Source organism: Mirounga leonina, unplaced genomic scaffold (assembly GCF_011800145.1).
Source record: "Mirounga leonina isolate KUSES-001 unplaced genomic scaffold, KU_Mleo_1.0 Mir_151, whole genome shotgun sequence".
Lineage (NCBI taxonomy): Eukaryota > Metazoa > Chordata > Mammalia > Carnivora > Phocidae > Mirounga > Mirounga leonina.
Window position 1 is genome coordinate 58,466,317 of NW_023270377.1, and position 17,442 is coordinate 58,483,758.

A 17,442-nucleotide genomic window follows, 5' to 3' on the forward strand; every position below is an offset into this window, starting at 1 on the left:
TTCCCTTTCAGAGAACAGAATCCAAAAATTTCCCAGCCTACCACTGTTGCTTCCAGAGTGTTTTCTGCCCTCTCAGCTCTTTCCTGTTGGGCCCCAGGCTTGTTCTCATCACAGTCTCACTGGTTGACATGTCTTTCCCTTGCTCCCAGTAGGCAAGGAAACATTTTGTGGGTCCTGATCCTTAGCATGGAGCGCTGCACATCTAAGCATAGTAGGTCAGTATTTTCCAGCACATCACACTCTCGTTTTTCCTTCTTTCTCATTAGTTTCTCCTACTTAGTCATTTTGCTGATTTCTCCTCATTTGCCCAACCTCATAAAATGAAGTTGCCCAAGGTTTAGTCCTTTGACCTCTTCTTGTAACTGTCGTCACTCCCGTGGTGACTTAACCGATCTACACACCGATGGCTCCAAATCAATATCCCTGGCCAGACATTTTCCCTGAACTTCAAACTTACATGTCTACATATCTATTCCACACTTTCACTGGGAGACTAAAAATTACCTCAGATTTATAGATCCACAACTCAACTCCAATTGACCCCTTCACATCTCTTTCATCTGCTGTCTTCTCTACCTGATAATGCATCAACCCCCAAACCATAAAGTCAAAATTGCCTCTCCTTTTTCTGTTATACCCCACATCCAATCTGTCATGTAATTTTGTGGGCTCTAAATTCAAAATATATTTAGGATTCATTTTCTGCTACCTCTACTCCTACCACCTTGGTCCAAGCCACCATAATCTCTTACCTACATTAGTGCAATAGCTTCCTAGTAGGTCTTCCTGGTTTTGCCCTTGACCTTTGTCTTAGGGTAGGCTGGATTGCCATAACAAATGGACCCCCAAATCTCAGTGGCTTAAAGAACAACACCTTTACTTCTTTCTTATGCAGTAGTCAAAGGCCGAGGTCAAGTCTTCAAAGCAGCTCCCCAGTGCACATTTAGTTCTCTGGCCAGTGGCAGCTCTGTTCTCTCCTAGTCAGATGACCATACCTGCATGCCAAGACAGGTAGGAAATATGGTCCCTGGCTGGCCAGCCGCTTCCACTGACAACTCTATACTATGGAAGAAGGAGAATGGACTTGGGTCACCTGCCAGTTATCTCTGCTATACTCCCTAGACATCATTCTCAACATAGCAGCCAGACTTTTGAACAAAACTCAGATGCCTTCCAAACTCACTCCCTTACCACCTTCAAGCCTTTGCTCAAATGCCATCTTTCAATAAGGCCTATATTTTTCTTCCTTGTTTAAAATTGTGACTCCCCACCCTACCTACTTAAACTCTTGTACACGTTTCCCTGATTTTTCTTTTCTATCATTTATCACCTTTAAATATTCTACACAATTTACTTAATGTTGATCATCTATCTTGCTTGATAAATATAATCTCTCCTTTATTTACTGTTATTTTCCCAGTACTTAGAATAATGTCTGGCCCCATAATAGGTGTTCAATAAATATTTGTTGAATGACAGAACCAAGAGTGAGGCCCAATCCTTATAGGTGGTGATAACTCAAATTCCATCCCCTGATTAGGAACTACTACCTCTCAAATGTGCCAAATTGCACAAAGGGAATCAGGAAAGGGAGCACTAATATCCCCATTATAACAACAACAATAATCAAAATTAAATAATGTACATGTCTGCTACTAGTCACCAGAAGTGTCACCTTCATTGGGATTGGAGCACATTATGTAATAAATAGGGACATTGCCCCTGGTTCAGAGAATCACTTACCCTTCTTTTGATTCCTATCCCCTGTGGCCACCACCTCCTCTCTCAATAAATTAAATACTGTGGCTCATCTAAATGATTGCTACTGAATTCTTACCAAAGAAAATGAAAAACCCTCATGGTTATTACAGTCTGAAACAATAGAGATCACAATATCCAGGCCGCACATACCAGCTCAGAAATGAGCCAGATTTACTAAGCCCGTTGCCAGGTGAAGGATATAGTGTACTTTCTTGCCGTAATTTATATTTCCCCTGAGTTGCTTCATAGCTTAGGCAATGAGCTAACAGTCACTGAAAAGAAAGAGATGTGTCAATGCCTACAGTTGAGCTTAGGTTTTTTCCTTTGTCTAATTGGCCTGGGCCCTCTGTAGTTGCTCCTGAGACCTGCCTTAAGCTCCCCTAAGCTGGGAGAAATGCCTACAAGCTGTCACAATACCCACTGTCTTGTTTTCTCTGGCTGGAGAGCTTTGACAGTTACCAAATTCACAAATTTATTGTCTGAGTCAAGTCTTCAGTGAGCACACGTTGTTTTCAGAGACAGTGTCTTCTGTAGATATAAAGTAAAAAAGAATAACATAATTAATTTATTCATTCATTCAGGAAATATTGATTGAGCATTCACTATATGCCAAGCACTGAACGTGGGGCATTCAATGATGAGCAAAATGGAATAGCATCTTCCCAGAGCTTGCAATTTAGTTGAAGATACTGACAAGTAAACAGACAATTACATATGAGTAATAAAGGCTGTGACCAAAGGTGCTATGCAAAAGAGAAACACTTAGCTGGAATTTATTTTATCAGAGATAGACTTTGGGGATCAAGGAAAGTGTCACGAAATAACCCTGCTACAAAGAATAGATCTAATATAAATACTTACTTAAGCATTGAGAAAGCAGGGTTTGAGATTAAGAAGAGTGGTTTCTATTATTTTGTGTTTTTCTTTTTTGTTTTTTGGTTTTTTTTTTAGTTTTTGTACTTGTTTTTGGCAGAGGATTCTCCTCAAAAATATTAATAAGATTAAGTTAGGTGTGCTGAGTTCAACGGGATTTCCAATAGATATATCTGTGTTACTGCCCTCATTTCTTTCTTGTTTCTGTTTTGCTTCCAGTCCCAATTTTTTTCTTTCTCCCCCCATTTTTTTTCCATAATAATTTCAATTTAGAGGACAAATATGCTGAGAAACAATGAGCTGCAATTTCATATCCTATTGGTTCTATTTCTACTGCAAATACTCTGAACTGGGTGTTTACTCTCTGGTGTTCATCACTGATCCAAGCCCTCCTAGTATAGCCCATTAGGTTATGAAATGCTACCCAATAGAAAATATGCTTAGTCCCCCTTTCTCCAAGATTTAATCTTATTATTCAAATAACAAGAAAGAAGACTCTTTGGGTATGAAAATTTGGGGAAGTTACAAACTAACAGGCATCAACTTGGCAGTAAAACAAAAACCCTTCATCCCTAAAGGCACACATTACAGGCTATGATTTCTAAAAGTTTAGTTATTATCATTTTAGGTAACATTGCCATAAAGGGATCTCTGCAAGAGTGTCAAAATTCTTCTCTCTCAAGATAAATTTTGTAAAGAGGTCTCCCTTTTCCGTGTTGTCTACAGAATCCCCATCTGGTGAATCCCAGACACTCAGGATAAGCCTGGCTGGCCATTACACCTGTACTTGAAAATATCATCTCATAAACCTGACTTCTAGAAGGTTCTTCTGCCTTCGAAAGTATTACTGAATCTTTATTTTATTCATTAAGAACTATTTAATAAGCATTTACTTTGTGCCACAGCCCTATTTGAAAGAAAAACAGGACCGAGTATTTACTATCCAATTGCACCTTTCTTAGAGGGAGAAACATCAAATGACTAGTATCAATAAATATTATAGGAGGACTCAGATATGGCCTCTTGCTGACAGTAGGGAACATTCTGGCTCATACCAAAAACAATTGGGCAAGACTAATCTAATCTCTAAATTTTAATTTTTAAGTTGATCAATATAATGCATAATCATTGTTTAAAACAAATAGCATTAAAAGACTTATATTAAAAATCAGCAGTCTCCTGTTCTACTCTCTCCCCACCAATCCCACTCCCTAGAGACACTTTCAACTTAATTAGCTGTCTCATTGACATTTACCTCTATATTTAAAGTAATATGCTTATAATTAGGGTGACATATACCAAGTTTGCTTATCAGTTCCAGTTTATGCCTGTTGTCTTGGCATAATTATTACCAATGATCTCCTTCACTCTCAAAAGTGTCTTGATGTGATAAATAATGACTGCTATACTTGCTATGAATCATCGTGATTTATTGCTAAAAACACAGGATTAGGGATCTATAAATTTCCGTTATGGTAGTTGAGCCCTCTTATACCCTCCACTTTCCCTTGAATTCATCCTCCCAATTGAGCTATATAATTTTGGGTAGAATTCTATAATCAATACTTATCCTATTTTGGCTAAGTATTATTCAATGTAACCCAAGTACTTCATTGTGATGTTTTCTTTCTTGTATAACTTTTTGTTTTTTTCTGGAGTTAATAATTGCCTCTTTTTAAAATTTAATTTTTGTGCACCTTTATTTTTTCCCAGATGCTTTAACAAAGCTGTGAAATGCATAAGCAACAATTATTCCAAATTCTCGAACACTTCAGATGGTATTTCCCTTGGCATCATTGTTTCTAGGGCCCTCTCTATCTTTCTGCTCCAAACCAGACCAGTTTGCTCTCTGGACCTGTCATCCTGGGACTTCTCTTCAAATTCTAAAAAAAATATTTTTTTTCCTCTGAATTAAAAACCCAGCCAAACAACCAAAGTGTAAAGGCAGAATAAATACATTCAAGGAATCAACAAATATACTCTAGCCAGCTACTGGAGGAATGACTTCAGGAAGTGAAATACATGAAGAAAGAAGCATAGCATACCGGTACCCTAATTAATAAAATCTCTGAATTTTTTGTTTCTTCCCGAGAAAGCATATACGCTACTTGCTACACTCTCCAAAAATGGCACAATTTAACACATTGGAACAAAAAAAAAATATAGGGAGATCCATCTTTCTTTTTTATCATGATCTAAAAACATAAATCCTTAGTAGTTGTGGAAATATGCTTGAAATTTAGACTGTGACAAGAACAAACATCTAAACCAAAAACAAATTTACTTGGCAAGGAGTGTAGGAAAGAAGGTATGTCATCTATCAACACTATTTGGTGATTCATGGATTTAAAAAAAATCCACTGAATATATGAAGTTGAGCTATGACTTAGCAAAAGATTTTGTTCTGATGTAATGATGCTAATTTTAAACTTTAAACAGCTTGAAAAGGGAGATGAATGTCTGAAATGAAAATCTCAACTGGTTCAGAGATAAAGAATATAAAATCAGTACTTTGGGAAGGAGCCACATTAGCCTTCCTCTCTGCAGACCTACTTGCATTCCAAGAATAATTTTCATCTCTATCAAAAACAGGTAAGCTCTTTTTATCAATACTCCTACCTCAACCAACTCATTGTGGTTATCCTATTCCTAAGGTTTTCTATGGAAATGGTAAACGAAAAAAAGCTATTGACCTTCTGCTACCCTATCCAAATTTGTCCATTCATGGAATAATCATTCATTGAGAATCCATATTTCTTAAAGTTCACATTTAACTTTCTTTTCCTCCTCTTAAATGTATTTAAGTTTTTACTATGTTACTTATTACTTGTCTTCACTTTCCTTATATCCTTTCTGGGGATAGCCTGAGGGTGACAATAGAATTTTCTTCTATGACTCTTCTCTTTTCCTTCTGTAGTCATGTTTCACCACAGACATTCACAGAGGGATGTACATATCCCCTTACTACTCATTGTGTCCAGATGTGTGGTTTAATTACATTATCAGTATGCACTGTATCAAGAATAGCCTTTAGGGCGCCTGGGTGGCTCAGTTGGTTAAGCAACTGCTTTCGGCTCGGGTCATGATCCCGGAGTCCTGGGATCGAGTCCCACATCGGGCTCCCGGCTCAGCGGGGAGCCTGCTTCTCCCTCAGACCCTCTCCCCTCTCATGCTGTTTCTCTCTCTCTCTTTCTCTCAAATAAATAAATAAATAAAATCTTTAAAAAAAAAAGAATAGCCTTTATATCAAATATAATAATGTAGACAGTAATCTACGAAAGGATCTTACAGCCATGAATTCAAGTTATTTTTATGATAACCCTCAAAATAGTTGGAACAAGTATTATTATTCTCTGAGGAAAGCACCTGGGGCCTAAAATATTAAGAGTCTGAAAAAATCAAAGGCATTGTCTTGTAGATATATTCCAATCTATTTTAGCTATTTTAGTTTGAAAATTCCTAAAGAGCAGGAACTTTATCATTGCAATTATTTATCTACTATATATTTATATCATTCCAATGTCAATTATTTATAGTTATATTATAATTATTTCTAATATTTGTATATAAAGATGAAAAAATCTTCAGTGTCTCAACGGTTGATGAGAAAGAAAACAAAGTTACCCAAAGGCAACTGATTTAATTGAGGAAGATCTGAATGACTCAAAATGAGTAGTTGCAAAATAGACTTCTCCCATGTTGTATGATAAAGAAAGAGAAAAAAAGAAAGAAAAGATACTCAGAATAACAAATGCAAAAAGGACATATAAAGCTGTCTTTTTTAAAAGACACCCAAACAGAGCAGGAAAGTAATTTTTCATCACCTGTACTATGAAGATGAGCCACTTGGGGGAAAAGATTAGATCATAAAAAATTTCAAACATACCTGATGAATCAAAGTCAGTAATTTCAACAATGTAGCTCCTGAGGCAATGGATAAAGTCTAACTATTTAAAAAAGCTTATGCAATTGGATGATGGACTCAGGTAATCACCTTGGCATGCACACTTGTCTTTTATCTCAAGCCCTGAACCATAGATTATTAACCTCTTTCATAATGCTAGAGATTTTGAGAAGTAAACCTAAAAAAGAATAAAAATATAAATAAAGACAATTAAGAAATAAATCTACATATAATGTACACTTTTGTAACAAAGTGTACTGATCAGTGTTGTAATTATTATAATATTATTTTTGTTTTTCTGTTTCTCAATGTGTTTAGAACATTTAAGAAAATCTAATATATTAGACTTGTAGCTTCAGTTGAAAGAAAAAATGTTAAGTTTAGCATCAATATTTACATACAGAAATTTAGTTTGTTAAACATATGAAATTTTAATTTATAAGTTATTTTAGTAATGTGTGAATATTTGGAGCTGTATTAATTGTCTAAAGGTTTATAAATTAGACTTTAGACAAAGTATAAATGGTGAGCATTCCTTTCCTCACACAGGAGTCATTTGGGCATTAAAGAAGTTGGTAACAGTGATGAAATGCTACAAAGTGAGAAAACCCAAACTGTTTTCCATATCTCCCTATCTCATGAGAAACCAAAAAACTTAAGGTACTTCAATCACTGAAATGTGCAGATATCATGTACAACATCTAAAAATCAATGTCTCAAGGGAGAGTAGTGTATCTATATTGAACCATTACATTGAAGTGGGGAGAGGGAAATTTGGAATTCTAAATCACAATTGCCATTAATTTTGCAGGTAGTCCATATTATAGAATGTTCTCTTTAAGCAATCCTAGATTATACTGGTCTTCGATTATACTGTATTGAGTATAGTTTTTTTGCCCATCAACATGAAAATTTTAGGTCATGGCAATTTGTATTTAAAATTCATGTAAGATTTACAAATTAATTTTTTTAAAAAAATCTATCTTTAGGCTCTAAAGCAGTTGATCTAGAAAAATAATAGTGCAAAGCTCAAAGGACCGAACTGAATGATTCCTCAGGGTGAATGTGAAGAATCCTGTGGCCTTATGATACTTTTTGCTTTTTATACTTTGCTTGATGACAGAAACTGAAGGAAACTCTGCCCAGTGAGTTTGAACCATGAAAATTAGAAAAATCTAGTTTGTGCCAATAGTTTTGGAATACAGGCAGGAGTGAAAATATGAGGATACTTAAAAATTATTTGCATCTAAAAATGGAAAAATAAATAATAGGTTGCCCATAAGTTACAAGTGGCTAATAACATAGTACATGATATTAACAAATAGACCATATCGATGCAAAATTGCAAAATTGCCATTCTCCATATTTAAGAACGGTGATTTTTTTTTTCTAAAAATAAAACCTGAAAGTTTTGCTGATGGTGCTTGGAGTCATTGCTGGAATAGTTATAGTGGTTGCCCACAATCTATGACTCACCTAGGAAATAAGGCCAATGGAAGTGTATTCAGCACATTCAAACAAACAAAAACAAACAAACAAAAAACATACACACACACCTTAGGGTTCATACATACACCTAGAAAATAAAGACAAAGTAAAAATGTGGTACCAACCTCTCAAGCACCATACTGCTTTTTGGCTATTTCTTTAGGCTATGTTCTTGATCTATATCTGAAGGTGAAGTGTCCTGGAGAAATATGGTGTCAGGGGGACAGGATGAGTAGGTGGGTAGGTTGAAACAGGTGGTGGAGAAAAGGAGATATACACTGTACTTAGGATGACCAGCATTGCCCTGGGGCCAGCTCTGATGAGGTTCCAATGGCTGACATGTAGCAGATAAATCTGACTCATGCACCATGTGGCTAATGTCACTCTAGGAGATTGCATTCAGGACCAACTCCTATGGCCTCTATTCCATTTTGGGTCATTGTTATTAGATTCGGTTAAGCGTCTGCCTTCAGTCCAGGTCATGATCCCAGGGTCCTGGGATGGAGCCCCACATCTGGCTCCCTGCCAGCAGGAGCCTGCTGCTCCCCCTGCTTGTGTGCTCTCTCTCTCTCTCTTTCTGTCAAATGGATAAATAAAATCTTTAAAAAAAAGATTCATCTTTAGAGCAGTTCCATATTGGTCATATTGCCCATGTTTCTCTATTTCTGGTTTTTTGTTTCCAGATCCATACAGCATTACATTCTGAAATATTACTATTGCCAGCCTGTCATAAAGATATATTCATTTTCACTGTCAGTTATAAAGCGATCATGAATTTTACTTTATAACTTTTTCGTTTTGAAACAGTCTTTCTATTTTGTGACAACAGGTAACATTTGCATATTTTTTGTCTACCCTCACTCCCACTGTTTGAGTCTTACAGGGCATTTATATATTTTTAAATGTTCACCATCAGTCCTTGGGCTGAAATTTTTCTAGTCATGATTTGATTTTTATGAAATTTATCCTCTAGTAAATGCCTCAAAAAAGGCTAAAAAAAAAAAGGGCACATAATTCCCTAAATTCCTTAAATTGATTTTTCTATATGCTTGATATTTGAAGGAGACCTTAGCTGGATATAAAATACTTGCTTCACAATTCCTTTCACTAAGCTTTTAAAAAATGTTGTTTTATTGTTGCCTAGCTTTTTATGTTGGTTTTGAAATGTCTGATGTTGGTCTAATTCTTTTGTCTCCGTAAGTTATTTGATATTTCTGCCTGGAGACCTTGATGGTTTATACTTGTCTTTGAAATCTATTGAGTTTTACTAGAATATGTCTTAAGAGTTTAATCATTCTGGATTAATTTTTCCTGGTACCCACTGAACTCTCTGAATGTATAGATGTAAGTCTTTTTTCATTCTATAAAGTGATCTTGAATTATAGTTTAAAATACTAGCTCTGTTGGGGCACTTGGGTGGCTCAGTCAGTTAAGCGTCCAACTCTTGATTTCAGCTTAGGTCATGATCTCAGGGTCATGAGAATGAGCCTCATGTTGGGCTCCATGCTCAGCAGGGAGTCTGCTTGGGATACTCTCTCTCTCTCTTTCTCTTCCTCTGTCCCATCCCCCCATTCCCTTGCTCATGTGCTCTCTCTCACTCTCTCTCAAAAAATTAAATATTAGCTCTGCTTTATTGTTTTTTTCTTCAGGGTCTCTGTTAACACGAAAATTATTCCCTTTTTGCCTGTCTTACAAGTCTGCTGCTTTCCCACTGGTCCTTTTTACTGCTTTATTTAGGCCATTTTCATTTTCTCCAGGGTTTCCTCGCCCTCTTTCAATACCCCTTATTAAATTGTTTGAGTCTATTCTCTCTTGGGCAACTTGCAATTTATTCTTTATTTTTGAGATAATTTTGTCTTTTTCTTCCATTGTTTTCCTAAATGCAATCAACCCTTTTCATTTATTCTGATTTTGCCCATTTTATTTTTAGTTTTTGTACTTCTAATTTATTATTTATTTATTTATTTTAATTTAATTTTATTATGTTATGTTAGTCACCATACAATACATCATTAGTTTTTGATGTGGTGATCCATGATTCATTGTTTTTATATAACACCCAGTGCTCCATGCATTACATGCCCTCCTTAATACCCATCACCGGACTAACCCATCCCCCCCCCTTCCCTCTAAAACCCTGTTTGTTTCTCAGAGTCCATAGTCTCTCATGGTTCATCTCTCCCTCCAATTTCCCCCCATTCATGTTTCCCTTCCTTCTCCTAGTTTGTTTCTCAGAGTCCATAGTCTCTCATGGTTCATCTCTCCCTCCGATTTCCCCCATTCATGTTTCCCTTCCTTCTCTTAATGTCCTCCATGCTATTCCTTATGTTCCACAAATAAGTGAAACCATATGATAATTGACTTTCTCTGCTTGACTTATTTCACTTAGCATAATCTCCAGTCCCATCCATGTTGATGTAAAAGTTGGGTATTCATCATTCCTGATGGCTGAGTAATATCCCATTGTATATATGGACCCATCTTCTTTATCCATTCATCTGTTGAAGGGCATCTCAGCTCTTTCCACAGTTTGGTTATTGTGGACATTGCTGCTATGAACATTGGGGTGCATATGGCCCTTCTTTTCACTACATCTGTGTCTTTGGGGTAAATACCCAGTAGTGCAATTGCTGGGTCATAGGGTAGCTCTATTTTTAATATTTTGAGGCACCTCCACACTGTTTTCCAAAGTGGCTGTACCAACTTGCATTCCCATCAACAGTGTAAGAGGGTTCCCCTTTCTCCACAACCTCTCCAACATTTGTTGTTTCTTGCCCTATCAATTTTTGCCATTCTAACTGGTGTGAGGTGGTATCTCAATGTGGTTTTGATTTTAATATCCCTGATGGCTAACGATGATGAACATTTTTTCATGTGTCTGTTAGCCATTTGTATGTCTCCTTCAGAGAGGTGTCTGTTCATATCTTCTGCCCACTTTTTAACTTGATTATTTGTTTTGTGCGTGTTGAGTTTGAGAAGTTCTTTATAGATCTTGGATACCAGCCCTTTATCTGTAGTGTCATTTGCAAATATCTTCTCCCATTCTGTGGATTGCCTCTTTGTTTTGTTGACTGTTTCCTTTGCTGTGCAGAAACTTTTTATCTTGATGAAGTCCCAAAAGTTCATTTTTGCTTTTGTTTCACTAGCTTTTGGAGATGTATCTTGAAAGAAGTTGCTGCGGCTGATGTCAAAGAGGTTATTGCCTATGTTCTCCTCTAGGATTTTGATGGATTCCTGTCTCACATTGAGGTCTTTCATCCATTTTGAGTTTATCTTTGTGTATGGTGTTAGAGAATGGTTGAGTTTCATTCTTCTGCATGTGGCTGTCCTATTTTCCCAGCACTATTTAAAACAGTTTCTCGTATTTCCAAATGCTTGTATGAAAGTACTCAATTCTGCTTGATGTGAACTTACAGTTTTCTTTACAGTTTTCTTCTTTATAGTTTCCTTCTTATTCTTGGTTGTCTTATCAGAGGAGAATTTGCCTCAGTTGATAGGCATGAAATTTCATTTCGTTTGTTTTCACTGTATCTCTATGTGGACTTGACTTTACATTTGTTCGTATTTATGGTATTGAAGTGCTTTGAGATTCTTGGTTTAATGGCATCATTTATTTTCTTTCTTTTTTTTTTAAGGATTTTATTTATTTATTTGACAGAGAGAAAGAGTGAGAGAGAACAAGCAGGGGGAGCAGCAGAGGCAGAGGGAGAATCAGACTTCCTGCTGAGCAAGGAGCCCAATGTAAAGCTTGATTCCAGGACCCTGGGATCATGACCTGAGCTGAAGGCAGACACTTAACTGACTGAGCCATCCAGATGCCCCTAATGGCATCATTTCATACTGGTATAGCAAAACTCAGGTACTTTGGCAGTTTTTTGGGGGTGTGTTTTTAAGTGGTAAGGAGGGCCATGAGTCCTTTGCTTTTTTTATATTTCTCCTTTATCTTATGGAAACATAAGATTTCCCTTTTTTCTTATTTTCCCCTTTTCTTTTTTTCCTCTTCCCTCTTCTACTACCCAAAGGGTATTTTTTCCTTTCCTTTTTCATATTTCTTTTTTCCCACCCAGAGCTATGAGATTCAAAGAGTGCCATATTAAATCCTGCCTGTCCCTTTAAATCACCATACTTCAAGTTTCCTTCCTTAATTTCTCTATTTTTGAATAATGTATTGTTACAGAAGGTCACCAGGCATTTGTTTTAATTAGGTATGGCAAGACACACAGATGCAGAAATGACTGTCATGAAGGAAGAAGTTTTTTTACACCCATGCTCATTCCTGGATGCTTTTTTAGTATTTACAGGCTTAGAGTGGACTTAGTCTTTTTGGTGGTAGAATAATTTCAAACTTAGGATTCTTCACTAGCTTCCCTATTTTGCCTTGCCTGCAGTTCTGGGTCTGCTTTTGCTCACCCAAGAGCCTCGTGGCAGCAAGGTTGGGGTGGGAGTGTGAGAAGCTGCATTCTGGGATTTGGTTATTCTTTTTTTATTCATAGTTAATTTGAAGTTTGGACATTCTCTATCTCCAGGTTGTGCTGAAATATGATTTGCATATAAATTTACTTTTTCTTTCTGCTGTTTGTACTATTTGAGGAGGATATATGAGGGGGCAGGTAGTGATGCTGCCACCATTGTCTGAACCTACCAAGAGGTCCATCAACTTCATTTTTATTGAAAAGTATGGCAGACACAGAGTTGCCTACCAGTTTCCATTTTTCTCTCATTCTTACCTGCTACCAAAAACTTGATTTGTAGTAAAGGAAGTAAATACATAATTGTATTGTTGGGTACTTGTGTGTCTTATTCAATTTTAGGCTCCTGTGGCCACGTGACAATTTAGTCAAAGAGATACAAGCAGAAATCTACTTGATGGGTTTTGCAGGAAAGTCTGTACGTCGATAGAAATGGTTAGACTCTTATTAACTTATTTCTTCATAGTTCATGATCTGAAATACAAATTTGCTTAGCCAGGCATCAGGTGGGTTGTAATGTACGAATAAGGGGTGTGTGAGTGGGGCATGAGCATGCCAGGTGCACCACGGTGTGATACACATCTGCTAAGAGGAGGAGGAAGATAAGCAGGGAAGTGCTGATTTGAGAAAACAGGAGGTAGGGGAGCAGAAAGAAAGAGCAGGTAGAGAGGGCTTCAAATAGGAAAACCCAGAGAAAATGTCAAATCGAAATTGAATATAAATTAGAAAAATGCTTGAGATATATAATAGTTTGTCTCCTTTGTTTGTTATGACAAGGTGGATTTATATTCCCTAAAACAATTCCTTATACATAGGGAGTGCCCAATCATTATTTTTGAGTGAAGGATTGAATCAATAAGCTTTGAGGTAGGGAACAATTAGTTTTCAAATGGGCTCCATAATCTTGAGCTATCTAAATATTTTATGCTTGCTTTCTCCATTTTTGAATAATATATTGTTATAAAAGTATACCCAGGATTTGTTTTAATCGGGTATGGTAAGACATACAGACACAGAAATGACTGTCATGTTTTATACCCACATAAACACAGGAGGCCCAGCACAGCATGTAGGGCCACATGAGGAAGTACCAAGGTTGGTCAGGAGGTAGAGGAAGCAGGGGAAACTACGGGCAGGGACCTTTATTGTGGTTTCTGTGGGAAGGAATGGAAGAGACCAGGGTAAGCCAGTTTAAGATTGGCTAGTTTGAATAATTTCAGCAGGCTCTGGGGCATAGAGACTGTCCCAAGTTGTCTGAGGGCTGGCCCTGGCGTGATTAGGGCAAGAGTGATTATGGAAATAGTGGCCTGAAGTGTGAGAGCCTGAAAAGGGCTGGAGGTAAGGGCTCTCTATTAGATGGTTGCACATGAAAGGAGAGTTATTTCCTATCTTCAGGGTCAGCAAGGCCCCAGATGTAAAGATTCAAATACAGAAAACATGGTTATTATATACATTACGTACATTATATACATTTATATACATTTTTGCAGTTACCTCATTTCCTTTTATTAGTAGATATAAGCTCATTCACAGGTAACTTTATATTCTGTAGTTCTCTCTACTAAGTGTATATACTAAAATCTACATAGCAAAAGATACTAATAAAGTTTCTGGTAATGGGCTGTCTGCCTTGTGAGCCCTCAATAAATAAGGTTTAATGAATGCTATAGAGACTTTCTTTTTTTTTTTTTTTAAAGATTTTATTTATTTGACAGAGAGAGACCGCGAGAGCAGGAACACAAGCAGAGGGAGTGGGAGAGGGAGAAGCAGGCTTCCCACCGAGCAGGGAGCCCGATGTGGGACTCGATCCCAGGACTCTGGGATCATGACCTGAGCTGAAGGCAGACGCTTAACGACTGAGCCACCCAGGCGCCCGAGACTTTCAACAAAATATTAAATGCAGCCAATGACAGCCCAGTTAACCAGTGGTGAAACTAGGAATTGACTCTAGGCTTTTTGTTTCCCAATGCATTGTGTTATCCAATAAAATCATGCTTTGACCAGAGTAAAAGTCAAGGCAGCTGCTCTTGAGAATATCTAAATAGAAAACTTTAGGTAAAAAGCATCTCACTTGTGGTCAGAGATCAGGAGCCTATTCAAAATAACTGACTCTGGGAAGTTCAAGGGACATTCCAGGAAGAATTTTCTCCACTTCTGCCTTTTTTTTTTTTTAATGTTCAGTGATTCATTAGTTGAATATAACACCCAGTGCTCATCATATCACATGCCCTCTTTAATGCCCATCACCCAGTTACCCTATCCCCCCCCACCTCCCTTTCCACAACCCTCAGTTTGTTTCCCGAAGTCAAGAGTCTCATATAGTTTGTATCCCTCAATGATTCTGCCTTTTGGATTTGCAGTGTCCTATTGAATTACTTCCCAAAGATGAATCATGGCAAGCGTGATTGAAATCTAGACAGTTGTTAGTGTCCTAAACATCAATAATAACTGCAAGCAAAATACCACTAGAGCAATTAGCAAAATCCCAACACCCTGAGCTATTGGTCTCTCCACTTTTGGGCAATAAATAAATTTAAGAGACCCAAAGAAAACTTCAAGGTCATATCCTTATTAGTTCCCAGATATGCCACTTATATCTGTACTTCCTAGAACAACGGAACAGTAATTATCTGAGTCATAAACCTTGTGATTAAATTCTGTGATTATTTTTCTCCAACTAAATAAACTGTATACATCTTCACAATTTAATTGAACTCAAGTAGCTTACTCTAGCTGCTTAGCTACAGACAAAAACATGGGTATTAGTGTATCTAAAATGGTGCTTTAATAATTATTTTAGTTTCTCTTCATACTCTCCCCTCATAGGAAATTGTGGCTTCATTGGATGGTTGCTCTGCAGGCTGCAGGCAGATGTCAACCAACCCTGGTGAAGACTGTTTCCTTGATTGGCAACCAGTCAGGCTAATGTAATTTGTATTTCCAGCAGAACTTTGAAGAAAGTTTAAAATTGCTACCTTAGTAATAGCAGAACTCTTGGTTTATAATCTTCTCAATACAGAAAGCTTTTTTCCCATTACTTGAGTTACAAAACACCCTTCCAGTTATAAACCATTTAAATATGTATAACTAGCATGATCAATACTAGATTCATTTCTATAAATATAGAATCAAGCAAAAACCTGCATAAAATGGGTATTGGGGCGCCTGGGTGGCTCAGTCGTTAAGCGTCTGCCTTTGGCTCAGGTCATGATCCCAAGGTCCTGGGATCGAGCCCCGCATAGGGCTCCCTGCTCGGCAGGAAGCCTGCTTCTCCCTCTCCCACTCCCCCTGCTTGTGTTCCCTCTCTCGCTGTGTCTCTGTCTGTCAAATAAATAAAATCTTTAAAAAAAAAAATGGGTATTAATGGTATATTGCCCATCCTTTTTTTTTTAAGAACCATATAAGAAGCTTTTTCTTTGCAGGGATAATGCTATATTGCATTGATGTTGGTTTTGTTTATTTAGCTTTCGCTTTTAAAGAAAAAAAGACTCACTTAGGAATAAGTACAGAAATTATCAAAATCTATAGAATTGTGAAGCTTTATGGCATTTTATAACGCACTTTCACATTATTTCATTGTGACTTACAGAAACCCTATGAGGGAAGTGGGGCAGGCATTACAGTTTCTATTCTAGAGTTGAAAATAACTTACGTAAAAGTAAAAGCACTTTGCTTGCCCTTAGAAACATGACAAATTAACAGTAGAGCCAGGGTCAAACCTAGACCTTATAAGCACAAGACTGTGTTTCTTGTTGGTGTTTTTTTTTTACTTAATTATATTTTAATTAAACTACACCCTGACTTAAGGAATTAATTCTCCACTCTGAAAAAAAGTATACCTATTCTCTTTCTGCACCAACTCCCACTCTCACCAACCCATCGTCATCACCTTTCTTTAATGATCTATTACTTTAGTCTCTAAAAACATCCATCCAGCGGCACCTGGGTGGCTTACTCAGTTAAGTGTCTGACTCTTGATTTCGGCTCAGGTTATGATCTCAAGGTTGTGAGATGGAGGCCGGCATGGGGCTCCAGGATCAGCACAGAGTCTACTTGAGATTCTCTCCATCTACTCCTCCCCCCTGCACAAGCTTGCTCTTTCTCCCCTCCCCCCTCAAATAAATAAAATCTTTAAAAATAAATAAATAAAAACATCCATCCATTTTGGCCCTAACCTATCACCAGCCTGTATGGCCATCTATTCAACTGTTATGAGCTCAATTAGATGAGTACATTGACACATCAATCAAAAATCACTCCTATTAATTCCTATCAATCTGTTAAAGCACTACTAAGCAATTCTGGCCTCTCTCAAGCCCATAGAACCTCTGCCCTCACACCCCAGGTTCATTATTTTCTCTAGTTGCCCAGAGTGATTACCAGACTCCGCAATAAGCAGAACTTGCATGCAGGATCAAAACGTCCACATCCCTGTATCTCATTCCTTCATATTCCTGCTGGATGGAAACTCAAGTTGTTAGACTCAACAAACTAGCTGGCTAATTCTACTACAGGGTTTATGATTGATTATAGTTTGAAAATACCCACTTCCCTGAAAAAGGGTTGCTGTTTAACAAAGAGCCTTCAATAACTTACTCCAAAGGGATTGATTAAGTAGTCAGGCAAGGCTAGAGGAAGGGCTTGTTAGGTATTTTCTTAATATGTGATTCTACCACTATCATGGAGGCTCAATAAAGTGTTTTAGTTTAAAGTGAAATAAGTCAAGCAGAGAAAGTAAATTATCATATGGTTTCACTTATTTGTGGAACATAAGGAATAGCATGGAGGACATTAGGAGAAGGAAGGGAAAAATGAAGGGGGGTAAATCAGAGGGGGGTACAAGCCATGAGAGACTATGGACTCTGAGAAACAAACTGAGGGTTTTAGAGGGGAGGGGGGTGAGGGTATGGGTTAGTCCGGTGATGGGTATTAAGGAGGGCACGTACT

At 37.4% G+C, this 17,442-nt stretch overlaps 1 protein-coding gene across 1 annotated transcript in view; it reads right to left on the reverse strand.

Annotated features, from left to right (window-relative positions):
• PDK1 (pyruvate dehydrogenase kinase 1) overlaps window positions 1–17,442 on the reverse strand; it is an 89,061-nt gene continuing 71,619 nt past the window's right edge. Inside the window, exon 10 of the mRNA XM_035007762.1 lies at window positions 1–2,289. Within this exon, the coding sequence (XP_034863653.1) occupies window positions 2,254–2,289 (36 nt within the window). The 3' untranslated portion in view covers window positions 1–2,253. The remainder of the gene's footprint in view (window positions 2,290–17,442) is intronic.